The sequence below is a fragment of the Kwoniella shandongensis genome, chromosome 13 (genome assembly GCF_008629635.2).
Source record: "Kwoniella shandongensis chromosome 13, complete sequence".
NCBI lineage: Eukaryota > Fungi > Basidiomycota > Tremellomycetes > Tremellales > Cryptococcaceae > Kwoniella > Kwoniella shandongensis.
This window is the reverse complement of record NC_089299.1, coordinates 736456-751202: the sequence shown is the minus strand read 5'-3', so window position 1 is coordinate 751202 and position 14747 is coordinate 736456. Positions and strand designations below refer to the sequence as shown.

The following is a 14747-nucleotide window of genomic DNA, read 5'->3' as shown; positions in this document are numbered from 1 at the left end:
TCCACCTTTTACAGTCCCACCTCTCCTTGTGCGCAATTATGTCACTCAAACTATCAATCAATCTCGATCGGCTCTTCTTGCGACGATGATGCCGCGGCCGCCTTCACCTGACTTGCTCTCGCCGTCTTCTTCTTCCTCGGACTAACTTCAACTTCCACTTCCACCTCATTCCTCCCTTTACTCTTCCTCGGAACCACCTTCTTCCCTTTATACTCTTCGACGGGAACTTCCTCGTAATCGGGTTTCAGTCTCAATTCTGCTCGTCGATTATTGAATATCGTCATGTCGATAGTGTCCAAAGCCAATAATCGATGAATATGGACTTTACGCTCTTGTCCGTATCTCCTTATTCTTCCAATCGCCTGAGTCTCAACAGCTCGATAATTCAATAGGGAATTGGTGAACAACGGTCCTAGGAAGATCGCATGGTTTGCAGTTGTCAAATTGGATCCGGCGGCACTTGCGTCGTTCATCTTCAATAACAAAACTCGATCACCATCTTCTCCGTCATAGTCGTCCGATTGTTGGAATCGATCCAAGGTGTTCGCACGTTGTTTCACACTACCACTCAAGGTGACATGTGATATTCCTCCAGAACGCAAAGCTTCGCCCACTTTACCGGCTAAATCTTCCCATTGGAGGAAGACTAACACTCTTTGATCTTTCGGGATGGAATGAATGAGATCCACCAATTTTCGTAGTTTCGCACCATATCGTCCTGAAGAGAGTTCACCTTCGATACCGAGAGATCTGACCTTGACAATGTTGGTATGTCTCACGGCGGCATGACATTCGTTGCCCTTGACACATCGTTGGGCGTCCGCAGCATGAGTCATACAGTCGAAACAGGCCACATGACCACAACATGACAGAACCGCCATTTCCGTATTGGGATCGACGGAAGGTTTGTGTCCACATGCCGAAGCTTCGAGTACCGCTTGACCTTCCGCTTCGTTCTTCTGGAGCTTTCGAACCACCTCGAAGAATCGTAATGATCGAACACGAGCCACTAGCTCTTTCGATAATCGTCGAAGAAGATGTGTCTGTTCTCTCAATTGCCATTTCACATCTTCCACTTTCCCTCCCTTCTCCACTTTCGCAGGTTTCCCATCAGCCGGTTCGGAAGGTATCACACCATTCTTGATCCCGCATTTCGCCATCACTCGGATCAATCGCTCAGCAGCTTCGGAATCACCTTGATGTTGTGTTTTGTCAGAAGAGAAATCGACCCATTCTTTGAAATGTTGTCGATCATCATCGCTCTTGCCGAAAGAACCCTTCTTCCTGATCCAACAATGCAACGCGACGGCGACATTGATGGATCGTTCCAGATCCTCTTCACACCCGATGAGCTGCTTACTTCGAGCGCCGGAGATATGCTCGCAAGCCTCTTGAGCCGACTTCTCGTCGCGCTTCTTGTCGCTGAGGTCGAGCGTAAAGTGACAACATCGTTTGAGCAATGCCTCCTCGGCGGTCTTGGAATCGACAAGGGCCTCTTCCAGTCGAGCGTTTCGGTCGCCTTGAGTGACATTCTTGAATTTGGTCTCCTTACGTCTGCATCATCGTTATTAGACATCAGCCTTCTTCGATATACGCGTGGACACTTGCACACTCACGCTTGCATTTCCAGAGCTTGCAAGTGATGCTCTAGCTCCAAGTAGACTGCACCCTCAGAGGCTGGCAACTTGATCGTATGGATATGCTCAACTGTCGGGATATCGTCGATCTCTGCAATGTTCTGTCTCACAAAAGTGTTCAGGAACTCTTGCGCGAGATCATCTCGTCGTCGATGCCATGCTTGGGAATGAACTTCTCTGAAAGCGTGGAACTTTTCCGCTTGAGTCTGTTCCTTCGCTCGTGCTTTCTGGGATTGGGCGTTACCCTCTGCGTCGTCCTCGATACCGAGGTGAATACCCATGAAGGCGGCAATGCTATGTCCGGTTGTCAGCCATGCTTCTACACCTCTACAGACTCGTTCAGCTCACCTTCGGATTGCGGGGAAATCGTTGACAGGTGGGGTACCCGACAGAACCCATTTGTAACAAGACGAGAGTCGGAGCAGAGCTGCAAGACTTTTCTTCTCGAGATAGGTGAACTCGTCCGCGATGACTCGTCGGAACCTGGAGGTTCGAGATGTCAGCTCCGTGCAGCCAACGAGTCTCCCGCGCCGACTCACCTGAACATGTGCATGACGGGGTTTGAGAGTAGCTTGAAGTCGCTGGTGACTCCAGAGTTGGAAAGAGATTCGGTACCTTTCGCCTTTCTGAAAGTAGGAATCGGCACAGCGGTCGCTTCGTCGTCCTCCTGCAATACAATCAGCCTATAGACCCCATGCGCTTCAGAACGTCCGGTGCACTTACGCTCTCTTCGTCCTCTGATGCTTCCCACTTCTCCACATCTTCGACCGTCGTCGCGTTCTTCTTTCCTGCTGCTGGATCCGCATCATATCGATCTCTATACGCTTGACCTTTCATCCTCTTTCCGAAGTTTGCCGTCTTATGCGCTGTCTTCTTACTCTCCGCATCTTCCTTCGCCAACTTCTGTCTCTCCTGCATTGCTTGCTCAGCCTTCCCCGCTCCGCCTTCTTCTTTCGATGCCAAGATCTCGGTCTGCGATCTCAGACTTGACATGGCGGTTTCCAACCTGTCAGAGAAGAATCGACCACCCTGTTTATCGTTGAGCCAATCTTCAGGTTGAGCGGAGAGATATTCGAATCTCTCCCAGTATCCGTCCGCTTCGAAGATCTCGGAAGCCATGACGATGATATCGGCTTTCGAGAGCTCGGAGATGGTTCGGGACTGAAGATCTCGCATGTTCTGGATGACGATGACCTTGAACATGTGTCCTGTGAATCGGGCAATCTCACTAGGCCATTGCTTGGACAGATGTCCAGGAACGACGATGAGCGTAGCCTTCAGGTCGACCAAACCAGGAGGTGCGGGCTCGGGTTCGGGAAGTCCCTTTGATTGAGCGATGAGGGCGAGCGAGATGATGGTCTTACCATAACCAACTTGATCGGCAATGACACCACCACGAACCATCACTGGTCTCTCGGCTTTACCTTCCGCTCGCCAGCCCAAAGCCGGGAGAGCGGCTTCCGAGATCTCCTCTTCGACGAAGGTGTGAGTCCTTCCTTCCGTCTTCTCCTGCTCCAACATCCACCACAACGATCGAAGCTGTTCCCTTCTGAGAGACAGCTTGAATCCCTTCGGTTGAGGGTGCTCGGGATCACGCTTGTTGCTAGGAAGGATGAAGACTCTCGGAGCTTGAGGGACATCGGCAATCTGACCAGGAGTGAGTCGCCAGGACAGTTGGATTTTGCCCTTGTTAGTGCTGACAGGGAGTCGGGACAGTGCTCGATGAGCGAGGGAGACGATATTGAGACCGATTCGGAAAGACCCGACGTCATCGTCAAGTCGAAGTTGAACTACGAACGGAGCCGGACGGTTTTTCAACGCCTATAGAGACAGAGCATCAGGTAAGTACTGTTCCGCTGCAAATCGGTGTCGCACTCACATGCTCATATCGACCAGCTTCAAGCTTGTCTTCAAACGCAACAATAGTGCTCTTCGTTTTACCGCCATTCTTGTTGAGCTTGCCCGCTCTCTTAATCCAATGGATCTTCGGTGCTCTTGGCGCACATCTCTCACAAGCTGTCCCGACAGCCTACAAGTGTTTTGTCAGCACATATAGCCTATCTGCTTAAAAATGGAGGTAAAGTTTCACTCACGTCGATTTCCGCAAGTTTAGTCCACTTGCTGAGCTTGTCGAGAGGCGGTAATCTCTCCGTGATCCAAGCGAGGTTCGCAAAAGTTGCATTACCATGATGAAGCAAATCGATCTCTCCCCAAGCCTTGTGTCGCCACATACTTTCCGAATGTGCTGGGTTGAGCGGGACTCGGCATGATAATAATGCTGTCGCATGACTACAACCGGTGTTGTCAAGTTTCACCGAGATCGAGGATGCAGAAGAAGGGATGGCGTAAGTGGCTGTGTCTCGTGGAACCGAGCCCGCATCACCGTTGACGACGGCGATATCGCTGCCGCCAACAGCAGTGAGATGGGCTTCGTCACAGGTCACCCAGCCTCCACGGACATCCAGCTTGACTCTCTGCTCTGCCTTTGAGTTCTCTCGCCATTTCGGTTCAAGCACAGCGATGACGGCTCGTTCTGTGCCATAGTCGAGACGCTCGGTACTGGTAGAGAATACATACGAATCATCCTCAGCTTCGCCACATCGGGTCGGGTCGAGGAAGAAGTAGAGTTGTGGTAATCCCTTGTCTGCGTCCTCGTATTCCTTCTTGTGAAGTGAAGACATCGCTTGTCCACACTTCGGCAGAAGCGTGTATTTACCCGACAGTTTTCGATCCAGTGCCTTTTCAGCGTTTGGCGGTACTTCGATCTCGATTTGAGACCATCGTTGACTCTTTTCCAGACCATCTTGAAGACCAAGGGCAGCTTGCCAAGTAGGCACAAGCTCTCCCCGACCGAGGATATTGATGGTGAACGGTTGTTGGGTGGGGACACACAGTTCCCAAGGGCCGCAAAGAACGTCTTGGCCGTTGGCGTCGAAGCGTAATCGTGCAACGGGATGAAGGAGAAGTGCTCGAAGTCGACTGTTGTTTGGCTCTGTCGCGGGAGCTTTGATCGTCAACCGCCATTCTGGTGTTTGATTCTGGAGGAAGAGGTCGAGAGTCGCGTGAGGGGCCTCGTACACTGCAGTCCAGGTGAATTGTCTCTTAAGATATCTGAATCTGAACTCGGCATCTTCGACACCCTTGATGATCGCCCGGCTCCAGAGCTTCCAATCCTTCTCATCGACAGTGCCCTTCCCTAGCTTCTCAGCCCTCTCTCTTAATTTGGCGAGAGATTGCTCAGCCAGACCTGCGATCTGCACTCGCATAGGCAAGAGCTCCTTGAAACGGTGCTCAAATTCTCCTGGTTCGACTCGTACATTCTGACAGAGAGCGTATTGATGATCTGGTCGTCCGCCACAAGACTTGCACGCTCGATAGCCGCATGCCGTACATTCTTCGATAGGCGACGCTGTTCCGGATTGACCCTCACATTGACAGTGTCGCGAGCTTCTTTCGGCGTAGTCAAGGATCTCTGCCAGGCTTGCTTTGGAGACCTTTGCGAGATCGAGTTCCGCTCTCTCGAGTTTGTCTTCGCCGATGACTCGCTTTGCTACGAGATCGTCGTTGACCTGTGCATCTTTCAGGACTTTGGCCGCATCTGCAACAGCATTCTGTCCTTCCGTCAACTTGTCAAGGGCGACTCGCAAAGCGGAAAGCATAGAGGCTCCGACGACAGTGGTAGTCATAGCATTACCAGCAAGATCCGCAAGCTGATCCTCATTTTCGCTCGTGAGCAGAAGCTCTCGGACAGGGATACCCTGGAGAGCAAGAGCTTCTCGTCCAGTGACTGGTCCACCTCGAACAGTGACCCATGGAATCATGTTTGGTGTAAGACATGGAGCTAGGGCGGTCTTCGAAGATCCGGTTTGTCGATCAACGTTTTGACTGACGTTCCAAATACAAGCCTTGAATCCTGAATCGATACCGTCTTTCGCCATTCGAAGAGTCGAGATTTCGAGAAGATCCAAAACTCTTTCCGTTTGAGTAAGAAGCCAGTCATTCCATGTCCAGTCCAGACCCTTGCAGACACCGGCTTCCTGCCATGATGTCAGAGGACGCAACAAGCCAAGCTTTTCCTCCTGTCTAGCTCTCTGATGTCTGGATTCACATCGATTCCAATCTGTCGGTTTCCGTTGTGTGCCATCTCTCTGCTCTTTGGCGGATGCGAGATCAAGTCGCGCTCGATGGATATTCGGGTCATCAGTGTGGAGCAGGAAGGCTTCGAAGGGAGATGACCAAGGTCGCTTCATGTCCTTGACTGTCGCTGCCCATTTCTCAGCAAGGTGCTCGCTGCTACCTTTCTTCATGGGCGTTGCGAATAGGTAGACTCGGGTACGAGTGTGAGGGATGTAGAACTCCTTGGTGTCAAGTCTGCAAGGGTTCTGGTTCAGCTGGAAATTTTCTAATCTCAAGCAGCTGTACTTACCGAGTATATTGCGCGTCGTAATCTATTTGAGCGAAGTACTGGACGACCTTGTCCCACGGTGCATTGCAGACATTCTCGAGGATGACAACAGGTGGTTGATGTTTCTTGACCCATTGCAACATTCCACGGAAGGTTCGACCTGATTCACCATTGGCGTCGATGTCTTGTTGCACGTTGTTGAGGTTAGAATAGTCGACACAAGATGTACCCGCAATGAGGATCTGCAATCAGCCATATCAGCAGTCGACCTTGGCCAACGCTCGAAGAGGTAATCTCGTAACTCACATCGACATTCCCCGGAACTTCCACTAAAGATCCGTACGCGGTGTGTGCTCTCTTTTTTCCCAGCTCTGTGACATCTCTGAACAAGATAGGAGGCGCAAAGTTCCTCTCAATATAGGCTTGCTTGAAAGGCTCAATTTCACATGAAAAGACGTGGTCGAAAGCCAGAGGTAAACCATGTTGCGCTTTGATAGCTTTGGCGACCATGTTGAGAGCAAGCAGGGGAGATTCGGTTCCTCTGTTCGAAGTCAGCTTACACTTGCAAACCGTTGCCACAGTTTCGACAGCTTTGAATTTTGGGTCGTACTCACGAGCACATTGTCGCTACTCGCAGCTTTCGTCCATTGAGCTTCTTCACGAGTTGAACGATATCTGGGACCTAAGACAGGGTGAGTATACGTCGCGAAGCTGAAACGTCAGAGCGAAACTCACTCTTGAAACCAGGTGATCAAACATGGTCTCAATATCATTCATAGGTGGCAGATCCTCACTCATTCCTTTGATCGCAGTCTTTATATCCGCTTTCTGGCCTAAGGGCTTAACGCCGGTCTTGTAGTGGCCCCTAAGAACAAATTGTTAGCCTGCCGTCTCCGGAGAGGCGTCACCTTTGGAAACGATGGAGATCACACGTACAGGTTGACTGCGGGCTTCTTGGGACCCTTGAGCTTGACGCCCCATCCTCCAGAAGCCTTCTTCGCGGGCTTGGACTTGGCCGTTTCTGCGGGAAAAATGCTCATATATCAGCTGCCGTAGGTAGGAAAACAAGGCCCATTCGACCAGCTGAGAACGCCTTCACTCACCCTTCTCGTCAGCGGAAACGAGATCGTCCTCATCCTCATCTTCTTCCACCGCTGCATCCTCGTCATCCCCATCTTCTGATTTGAATTCGCCATCTGCGCCATCATCGTCGTCTTCGCTACCTCCGTCTTCGTCCATGACGAAGTCGCTGCCATCGCTCTCGTCATCCGTCGATTTGGTCATCTTTCTTCTCTTCTTCTTCTCTGGTTTCTTCGTCTTACTCTCGACCACTTTGGCTGTAGCTTTGGCTTTAGCTTCGGTAGGCGACTTTCTGACAGGTTCTCTGGATTTGGGAGAGTAATCTTCGCTTTCTTTTCCTTTGCCTTTCTTATCCATCACTTCGAAGAACCTCATGATCCCCTGGCCTGATCCGTTCGCCTTGGACGTTGAGCCAGAAGCCGTTGGCTGTGTTCTCCTTGGTGTTCTCTCCTCTTTGACCAATTCCATATCATTCTCCTTATCCTTCTTCGATGGTGTAGGTATCGCAGCTTTCGCTTTGACGACCTGTTTAGACCCCGGTTTATCTGGATACTTCTCATAGAAAGCTTTCACCGGCGGATCATCATCGTGGAACTCGCTGGCCAACGTCCATGATCGGTCTTTCACGTCGTAGCCAGACCAGTGGATTAAGAATTCCAGGACTTTCCCACTTCGTGAACGGGTGAATCGTGAGTCGACAATGTATTCCACTTCGTATTCTTCTTCACCGAGGTCGGAGTCGGGTATAGCGTCAGATTCGGAGGAAACAGCAGCTTCTTCAGCTGACTCGGGAGGTGATGAGGCGACCTGTGGGAGTGAGAAGCGGGGACGGGTGGGAATGAGGGTGACAAGGAAGACGACGGAAGTGCATGTCAGCATGATGCTTTCAAGAGGGAGTGAACCGAAGGACAGTGGCTAGGTTGGATAGCGACCACTGGGAAAGAACGAGCCAGCTAGAACTCGCACTCACCCTCTTCCTCTTCTCACCCCTGTTCTCTCTTTTCAATGACGCTAAAGGCTTTCTGATCACTTCCTCGTCTTCCTCATCACTGTCCATCGTCAAGTCTACGTCCACATAGACTTTGTTTTTGGACGCAGAACGTTTCAACTCGCTCCGTTCCTTCGCAGCGGGACTTTGAATCGCCATTTTGAAGGGCGATAGAATAGGTCGGTGGACCTGCACCTGTACTGTCTATCTGATCTGATCTGAAGCAGTCGGTACAAGGAGTCAAGACGGAAAGTAATGTATGATATGTGTTGGTGAGTGAGAAATCAATCAACTGTTAGAAGTACGTGATCAATCCAATTTCCCTTATAAACGTCGTCGCGTCAACTTTGCTTGTAGTGGACCTGAACAGACGCGCCGGGTGCTAATGTTCGGACCGTCCCTTGCCCTGATTATACACCACGGGTACAGTATATTACAAATCGTTTACCAGTCAACATGCATAAGACACCGTTCCATCAATGGAATGACCATGCTTGTCTGTCAGCCGAGTCTCCTCGTTGCGGTTTGGAGCATCACACCGCAGAGCAGTGGTCGCTCCACGCTCGAGCTCTCACCTGAGGCGCTCACCCATGATGAACAGTGCTCTGCAACTCACTGTACACCATGTGTATCGTATATTCGACGTAAGCTGTGGCGAGATGGCTAATGTGTAAGACGTCTGAAACGCTGTACATCAAAGTATCTTCGTGCTTGACCTTCACCTTCGCAGAGGGATCATGACGACACTGATCTTCGACTATGACGAAAACAACTACGCTTCTTACACAATGACAGAGTGGGGAGGGATGGCAATAATCGTACAATACTCGGGTATGGACATAGTGTCCAAAAGAAGGCTACAATCTGAAACAGCTCTCACACACATACCAATGTCTTCTATCAAAGGACGACACACGTTGAAAGCACTTCACTACTTTTGGTCGTGTAGCTTACAAACCACTCTACGACTATATAACAGAGGCGAGTGTGGTTCAGTTTGATAAATTCTGTTCTTACTTTCTTGTATCCTTGCAACAACTTTCTGCATCACTTATACCGTACGAGTAACTCACGACATCATCACATCGCACATACCTTTGATAACCTGCTCAGCCATGTTCTACAACCAGCAATTCAGCGCCGGACTTGCCGCCACCCAAATGAGCGGTAGTATTGTTGCTGAAGATTCTGGCCTGCTCTATCAGAGACCTCCGCCACGTTCAGACAACGTCAATGGCAATGGATACCATGTCCTAACGTGGTTCCATCCCAGTCGGAGCAACCCATCTCTTGCCCTTCCTCAATACTCGAGTAGAGTTCCATTCGCATATGGAACCACTGAGGGACACATTCCTCTCGACACGAATTTCCGAACGCACGTCCAGGACCAAGCTTTGAAGGATGATGAAACCTCCAGTTCTGCAAAGGTCTACATCGTTTCAACAACGGTGGACAACAAAGATCTGCCCCTTAACAGTGAAGATGATCGAGAATACGTTTCCCTCGTCCACGCGATTGTACGTACACCTAAAAGCGATGACATGGACGTCGTGGTTGCTCGTAACGTGCTTAGCGGAATGGCATCGGAAACTCTGAACGCCAGTACAAACCCCGATTGGGGTCACTGCAAGCACACCATTTCAAAACTGTCCTGTGCAAGTTGCTTCAAGGAAGCAGACAGGCGAACGTTTGATCAGGCGCAGTCCATCTTGAACGGACCAAATATCTGCTCAATTGAATTGGTCCAAATGGACAAGGATACCTTCGCGAGGTCGACCCGGCTTAGCTTGGAAGATAAGATTGACGATTGCCTCCGCAATCTCAAAGACAAAGACGACTGTCGGTGCAGTTCACCTCAGTTCTCAGATACGCCCTGTGAATAGGTGGCGGACGCAAGTATTTGTAAACTAGCCATTCAGATGCTAGATCGCTTTTTGTCCGGTATTGCCCTCTCATGTATAGTTGACATATCCCCGACGGACAGATCATCCATTGCCATACATCTCGAAGACCCGACGTGTAGGGCACGATCGCAAGCGTTAGGATGACTGCATAATACGAGCTCGTTGCTATGATATGTTCAATACGCTCATTAAAGACCGGTAGTAGCGAGAGATGAGTCGAAACCAGATCAAGTCCATTCGTTGCTTTACCACGGCGCTTCAAACCTGCCATCTTCCACTGCACCACCTTTATCTTTCGATCCCAAAGTGCCTCCCATCTTTCTCTTTGTCTTGCTCTTTCTCCCTCCTAGGGCTTTGTAATTCTCTCTCGCAATCACTTTCTTCTCCGTACTACTTAACGCAGCTTCACTCTCCGCTTCTGCCCATCTTGCCGCACTTCCACTTCCTAATCCTGAATAACCATGTGATCCACCTCCAGGACCACCGCCCCCTGGCGTTGAGAATCCTGATGAATGTAGACTCGAGATATCGACACGTCTACTATCTACTTCTGGTTCGGCAGTAGGATCGGTTCTCTTGAAAGTATTCTTGAAAGTTGTCTTCCAAGATCGTTTCGATTCCATCTTTGTCCATTGTGGTTGTGGGGTTGAAGGCATAGGTGGAGTGGGGAGCGAAGAGAGTCGTGGTGTCTTGTCGTAAGGGTCGAAAAATTCGATTTCTTGGTCCACTTTACGAGTTTTGCCACCTTCCACATCCGGGAGGGCGATACGAGGAAGTACGAGAGCACGGTTCTGAAGGAACCAGACTGCAAGGAGAGGAATAGGAGAAGATGTCAGCGTGTGATCAAGCGGCTTTGCACTCATCATCTAGCTTGGGACCCACTCACCATAGTTCAAGGTCGAAGACTTGTGCCATCGTTTTGACACTCTATCACATCTGGCCAGAGTCTTGACATCCAGTGTCAGGAAGATCCTCACAGCGATATGAGTGGGGAAGAATCGCAGCTAAGTGAAACACAACGAAGATCAGTATAAACTTTCTCCGCCAGCACACCACCGACATCAACCATCAAATCGCACGAAAGGCGATATCCGCTCCCGCTCCAACGTTTTCAAGCCTCCCTTATACGTGAGACTCGTACTCACAGGATCTTTCGTATTTTTCCCACCTAATGAGCTAGGCAGTCGTTGACCAAGCTGTAATCCCTTTCCAGTCGGTGTACCAGGTCTTGTCCCCTTGCCTACACTGATCAACTCATCATCATCCGTCTCGTCCTCCGATAAACCGGGATTAGGTGATCCCCCTCTCGAAGATACAGATTCAAGATCATGTTCGAGGTCTGTGTGACGGGAAGAGCCAGGTGAAGATGGAGGTCGAGGAGTATGGGATTGTTGATGGACTTGTTGGGAGACATGTAGGTTCTGCAGGGCAGTTTGGAGTAAGGATGTGGTGGACATTGCGTGTTCCGCTTTCACCCCTTCTGGTTTCGTGTTTGATGTTCTGACTAGTTGTCCGTAGTTGTCGTCGGGATGAGTCACTGCTATCCGTGACTATCAAGTGATGCTGTTGGTCCACGTTGTTATGGCGGAGTATGGGTACGTTGTGAGGTGTCGAACCAAAGAGGATGGATGTGAGTGGACGGATAACCTCGCAAGTGAACCTGCACTTTACCCCACTTTCCCCCGATGACGTAGCACCTTTTTCACATGCACCACATCAATTTGATCCCGTACACCAAACCCACTTGCAGGACAGCTGTCTCGGTCGAATGGATGGTGTTCACCTTGACAAGCTGACACATTTGCATGCTGATCTGACACTGCTTGCTGCACTCTCAGACAATCACTGGAAAAGGCATAGATACATATCTCTCATGATCTGCTGCCGCTCAAGAAAAGCACACACATGGTATTCTCTTTCCTACTAAACTACTGCTTGACCAAAACACCGAATGACCCGATTAAGCGTTGTAAGTGGAAGAAGAGACGTTACCAGAGGTAGCGGTCCATCTGACGTGCACATCCTCGTTCTCCTTGAGGTGGTCGTTACCCATACCAGGGACGACTCGGAAGGTGTGGGCTAAAGAGACGATTTAGCATCTGAAATCCACTGTAAGGATGGGAAAACTCTACTCACCACCGAAGAAGTCTCGCTGTCCTTGGATAAGGTTGGCGGGGAGGGTCTCGGTCCTGTAACCGTCGAAGAAGGACAAGGCGGTGGTGTGGGCGGGGATGGGGATACCCCAGAGAGTGGATTGGGCAATGACTCGCCTCCATCCGGCCTGAGCACCCTCGATGGCCTTCAAGAAGAAGGGGGAGAGGAGGATGTTCTCGAGCGCGGGGTTCTCTCGGTAGGCAGCGGTGATGTCGGAAAGGAAGACAGACTAAAAGTAATGCGTCAGCTATGGCTCTTCTGAGTTAGAAGGTGTTTCATCACACCTTGATGATACAACCGCCTCGCCACATGGCAGCGATACCGGCGTTGTTCAAGTGCCAGCTGTTAACCTTGGCAGCCTCTCGCATAAGCATGAAACCCTGGGCGTAAGAGATGATCTTGGAGGCGTAAAGAGCCTGCTCGAGGTCACTGAGAGGAAAAGTCAGCTCCTTTTACTAGATTTCGCACGAAGGATCGCAACTTACTCGATGAACTGTTGCTTGTCGCCCTGGAAGGGTTGTCGCTCGGGACCGGCGATGACCTTGGAGGCCCTCGTTCGCTCGTCCTTGATGGCGGAAAGACATCGGGCAAAGACGGCCTCACCGATGAGGGTGACGGGCATACCGTTGTCAAGAGCGTCAATGGCAGTCCACTTTCCGGTACCCTTCTGACCAGCCTTGTCGAGGATCTTTCGGACCATGGGGACACCGTCAGTGTCGTTGAATCGGAGGATGTCTCGGGTGATCTCGATAAGGAAAGAGTCAAGAACACCGCTGTTCCACTGAAGAGGCGCGGAATATCAGCTTTGCTGCGGTATTGATTCAGCGCAATAAGGCTCACCTTATCGAAGATGTCGGCAATCTCCTTCTCGTCGAGGCCGAGACCTCGCTTGAGGATGTCGTAAGCCTCAGCGATCAATTGCATGTCTCCGTACTCGATACCGTTGTGGACCATCTTGACGTAGTGACCGGAACCGGTCTCACCGACCCAGTCACAACAGGGCTCGCCCTGAGCCTGAGCAGCGGTCTTCTCTGTGCGCATGAAGAACCTAGTCAGTCCTGTTTTTAGGAGAAAACGCGCTATCGCAGATGCAAGACTCACGGAAGATCTCCTTGATGTGGGGCCAAGCGGCGTCGGAACCACCGGGCATGAGAGAGGGACCGTTTCGGGCACCCTCCTCACCACCAGAGACACCGGAACCGACGAACAAGAGGCCCTTGGCCTCGAGCTCGTGAGTTCGTCGGATAGAGTCGGGGTAGTGAGAGTTACCACCGTCAATGATGATGTCACCCTTCTCGAGGTGGGGCTCGAGCTGAGCAATGAAGTCGTCGACGGCTTGACCGGCCTTGACGAGGAGGATGATTCGCCTGGGGGTCTTGAGCTTGGAGCAAAGCTCCTCAACGGAGTGGGCACCGACAATGTTGGTACCTTGGGGAAAGGTCAGCGGGGCATTCTGGACGACTGAACTGTCGAGCATTTACTCACCCTTGGCCTCGTTCTCAAGGAAGTGGTCGACCTTGGAGGTGGTTCTGCATATCAAACTTGATCAGAAACGTGCGATCACCGAAATAGCGGAATCTACTAACCGGTTGTAGGCACAGACCTTGAAACCCTTGTCGTTCATGTTGAGGATCAAGTTTTGACCCTGTATACGTGTACGCGAACGTGGTGATGGTCATGGTCATGGTAATGATCGATGATAGCATAGTGGAAGGGTAGGGAATAATGATGAATCAACAAAAAGTCAATGACGTGTTCGATTCTCGGTTATACATCGCATTAATCATCTCGATGAAAGATGAGGACAGCTGGCAATGGGATTTGAACATACCATAACGGCCAAACCGATAAGACCAACGTCGGCGCTACCAGAAGGTCTTTTGTCAGTACCATTCTTTCTGCATTCACCAACTTTCCCGGAACCCCGGGCCGCCGAAGAGCTATCCACCTAAGCCAGCAGTCGTCGCTTCGCAGCTTCGACGGTGCGAACAGCGAGGTCCAGGTCAACGGAGGTGAGCACTCACAGCTCAGAAGACATTTTGTAGTGTGTTTTGGTAGTGTATTAGGTGATTAGAAAGGGAGAAAGAGAAGATGTGTTGTTTATTCGAAAAGCAGAAAAAGAAAGAAAGAGATGGATGTGAAAGGAAGGAAAGAGAGGTAACGAGTGAGGTAGTGAGGTGGATTGGTGATGGATGCTGCTATGGTGTAAGTCTACCCTTCCTCTCTCCCCCGAATTCAGGGTCCATTCTTCACTTTTCCTTAATGCTCTATGACGCCGTAAGTGGCACACCTAACCCAATGAAAACGCGGAAACGGATATTTGGGAATTCAAAAGTCCAATCCACTTGCCCCAATCTTTTTGATCTATCCGGTTCTATCACTCACAGTCCCAGCCTACATGCAAGCTCAATCATCATGCATGAGCATGCAGGACGGATGACCAGCAGAGCAGACACAGGTCTTCTCACCTACCATGGCATTGAGCAGGTCTACATGTCAGTATGACTCTGATACGGGCTCAGATGGGATCCACAAAACCGTGGCACCGGACCGAAACACCGGTCAACTGCCGCCACACT

General features: G+C 50.6%; 4 protein-coding genes across 4 annotated transcripts; 1 reads left to right on the top strand and 3 right to left on the bottom strand.

Annotated features, from left to right (window-relative positions):
- Window positions 1-53: 53 nt before the first annotated feature.
- On the bottom strand, window positions 54-8269 carry CI109_106962 (uncharacterized protein; the record flags this gene model as incomplete). The annotated part of the gene is made up of 14 exons (XM_032001977.1): window positions 54-1554; window positions 1617-1931; window positions 1986-2120; window positions 2177-2304; window positions 2361-3458; window positions 3517-3666; window positions 3731-6008; window positions 6064-6284; window positions 6349-6583; window positions 6657-6724; window positions 6778-6907; window positions 6979-7063; window positions 7146-7929; window positions 8093-8269. 14 exons carry the CDS (start codon window positions 8267-8269, stop codon window positions 54-56), a joined length of 7305 nt encoding a protein of 2434 aa, XP_031863534.1.
- Window positions 8270-9225: 956 nt separating this feature from the next.
- On the top strand, window positions 9226-9803 carry CI109_106961 (uncharacterized protein; the record flags this gene model as incomplete). Its single annotated transcript, XM_032001978.1, has 2 exons — window positions 9226-9627; window positions 9684-9803. 2 exons carry the CDS (start codon window positions 9226-9228, stop codon window positions 9801-9803), a joined length of 522 nt encoding a protein of 173 aa, XP_031863535.1.
- A 456-nt stretch (window positions 9804-10259) lies between these two features.
- On the bottom strand, window positions 10260-11471 carry CI109_106960 (uncharacterized protein; the record flags this gene model as incomplete). Its single annotated transcript, XM_032001979.1, has 3 exons — window positions 10260-10819; window positions 10901-11018; window positions 11160-11471. 3 exons carry the CDS (start codon window positions 11469-11471, stop codon window positions 10260-10262), a joined length of 990 nt encoding a protein of 329 aa, XP_031863536.1.
- A 503-nt stretch (window positions 11472-11974) lies between these two features.
- Window positions 11975-14206, bottom strand: CI109_106959 (6-phosphogluconate dehydrogenase, decarboxylating 1; the record flags this gene model as incomplete). The annotated part of the gene is made up of 10 exons (XM_065967929.1): window positions 11975-12093; window positions 12151-12397; window positions 12453-12597; window positions 12654-12949; window positions 13009-13199; window positions 13270-13596; window positions 13654-13697; window positions 13755-13813; window positions 14000-14108; window positions 14193-14206. The coding sequence occupies 10 exons, from the start codon at window positions 14204-14206 to the stop codon at window positions 11975-11977; spliced, it is 1551 nt and encodes a 516-aa protein (XP_065824001.1).
- Window positions 14207-14747: the final 541 nt, after the last annotated feature.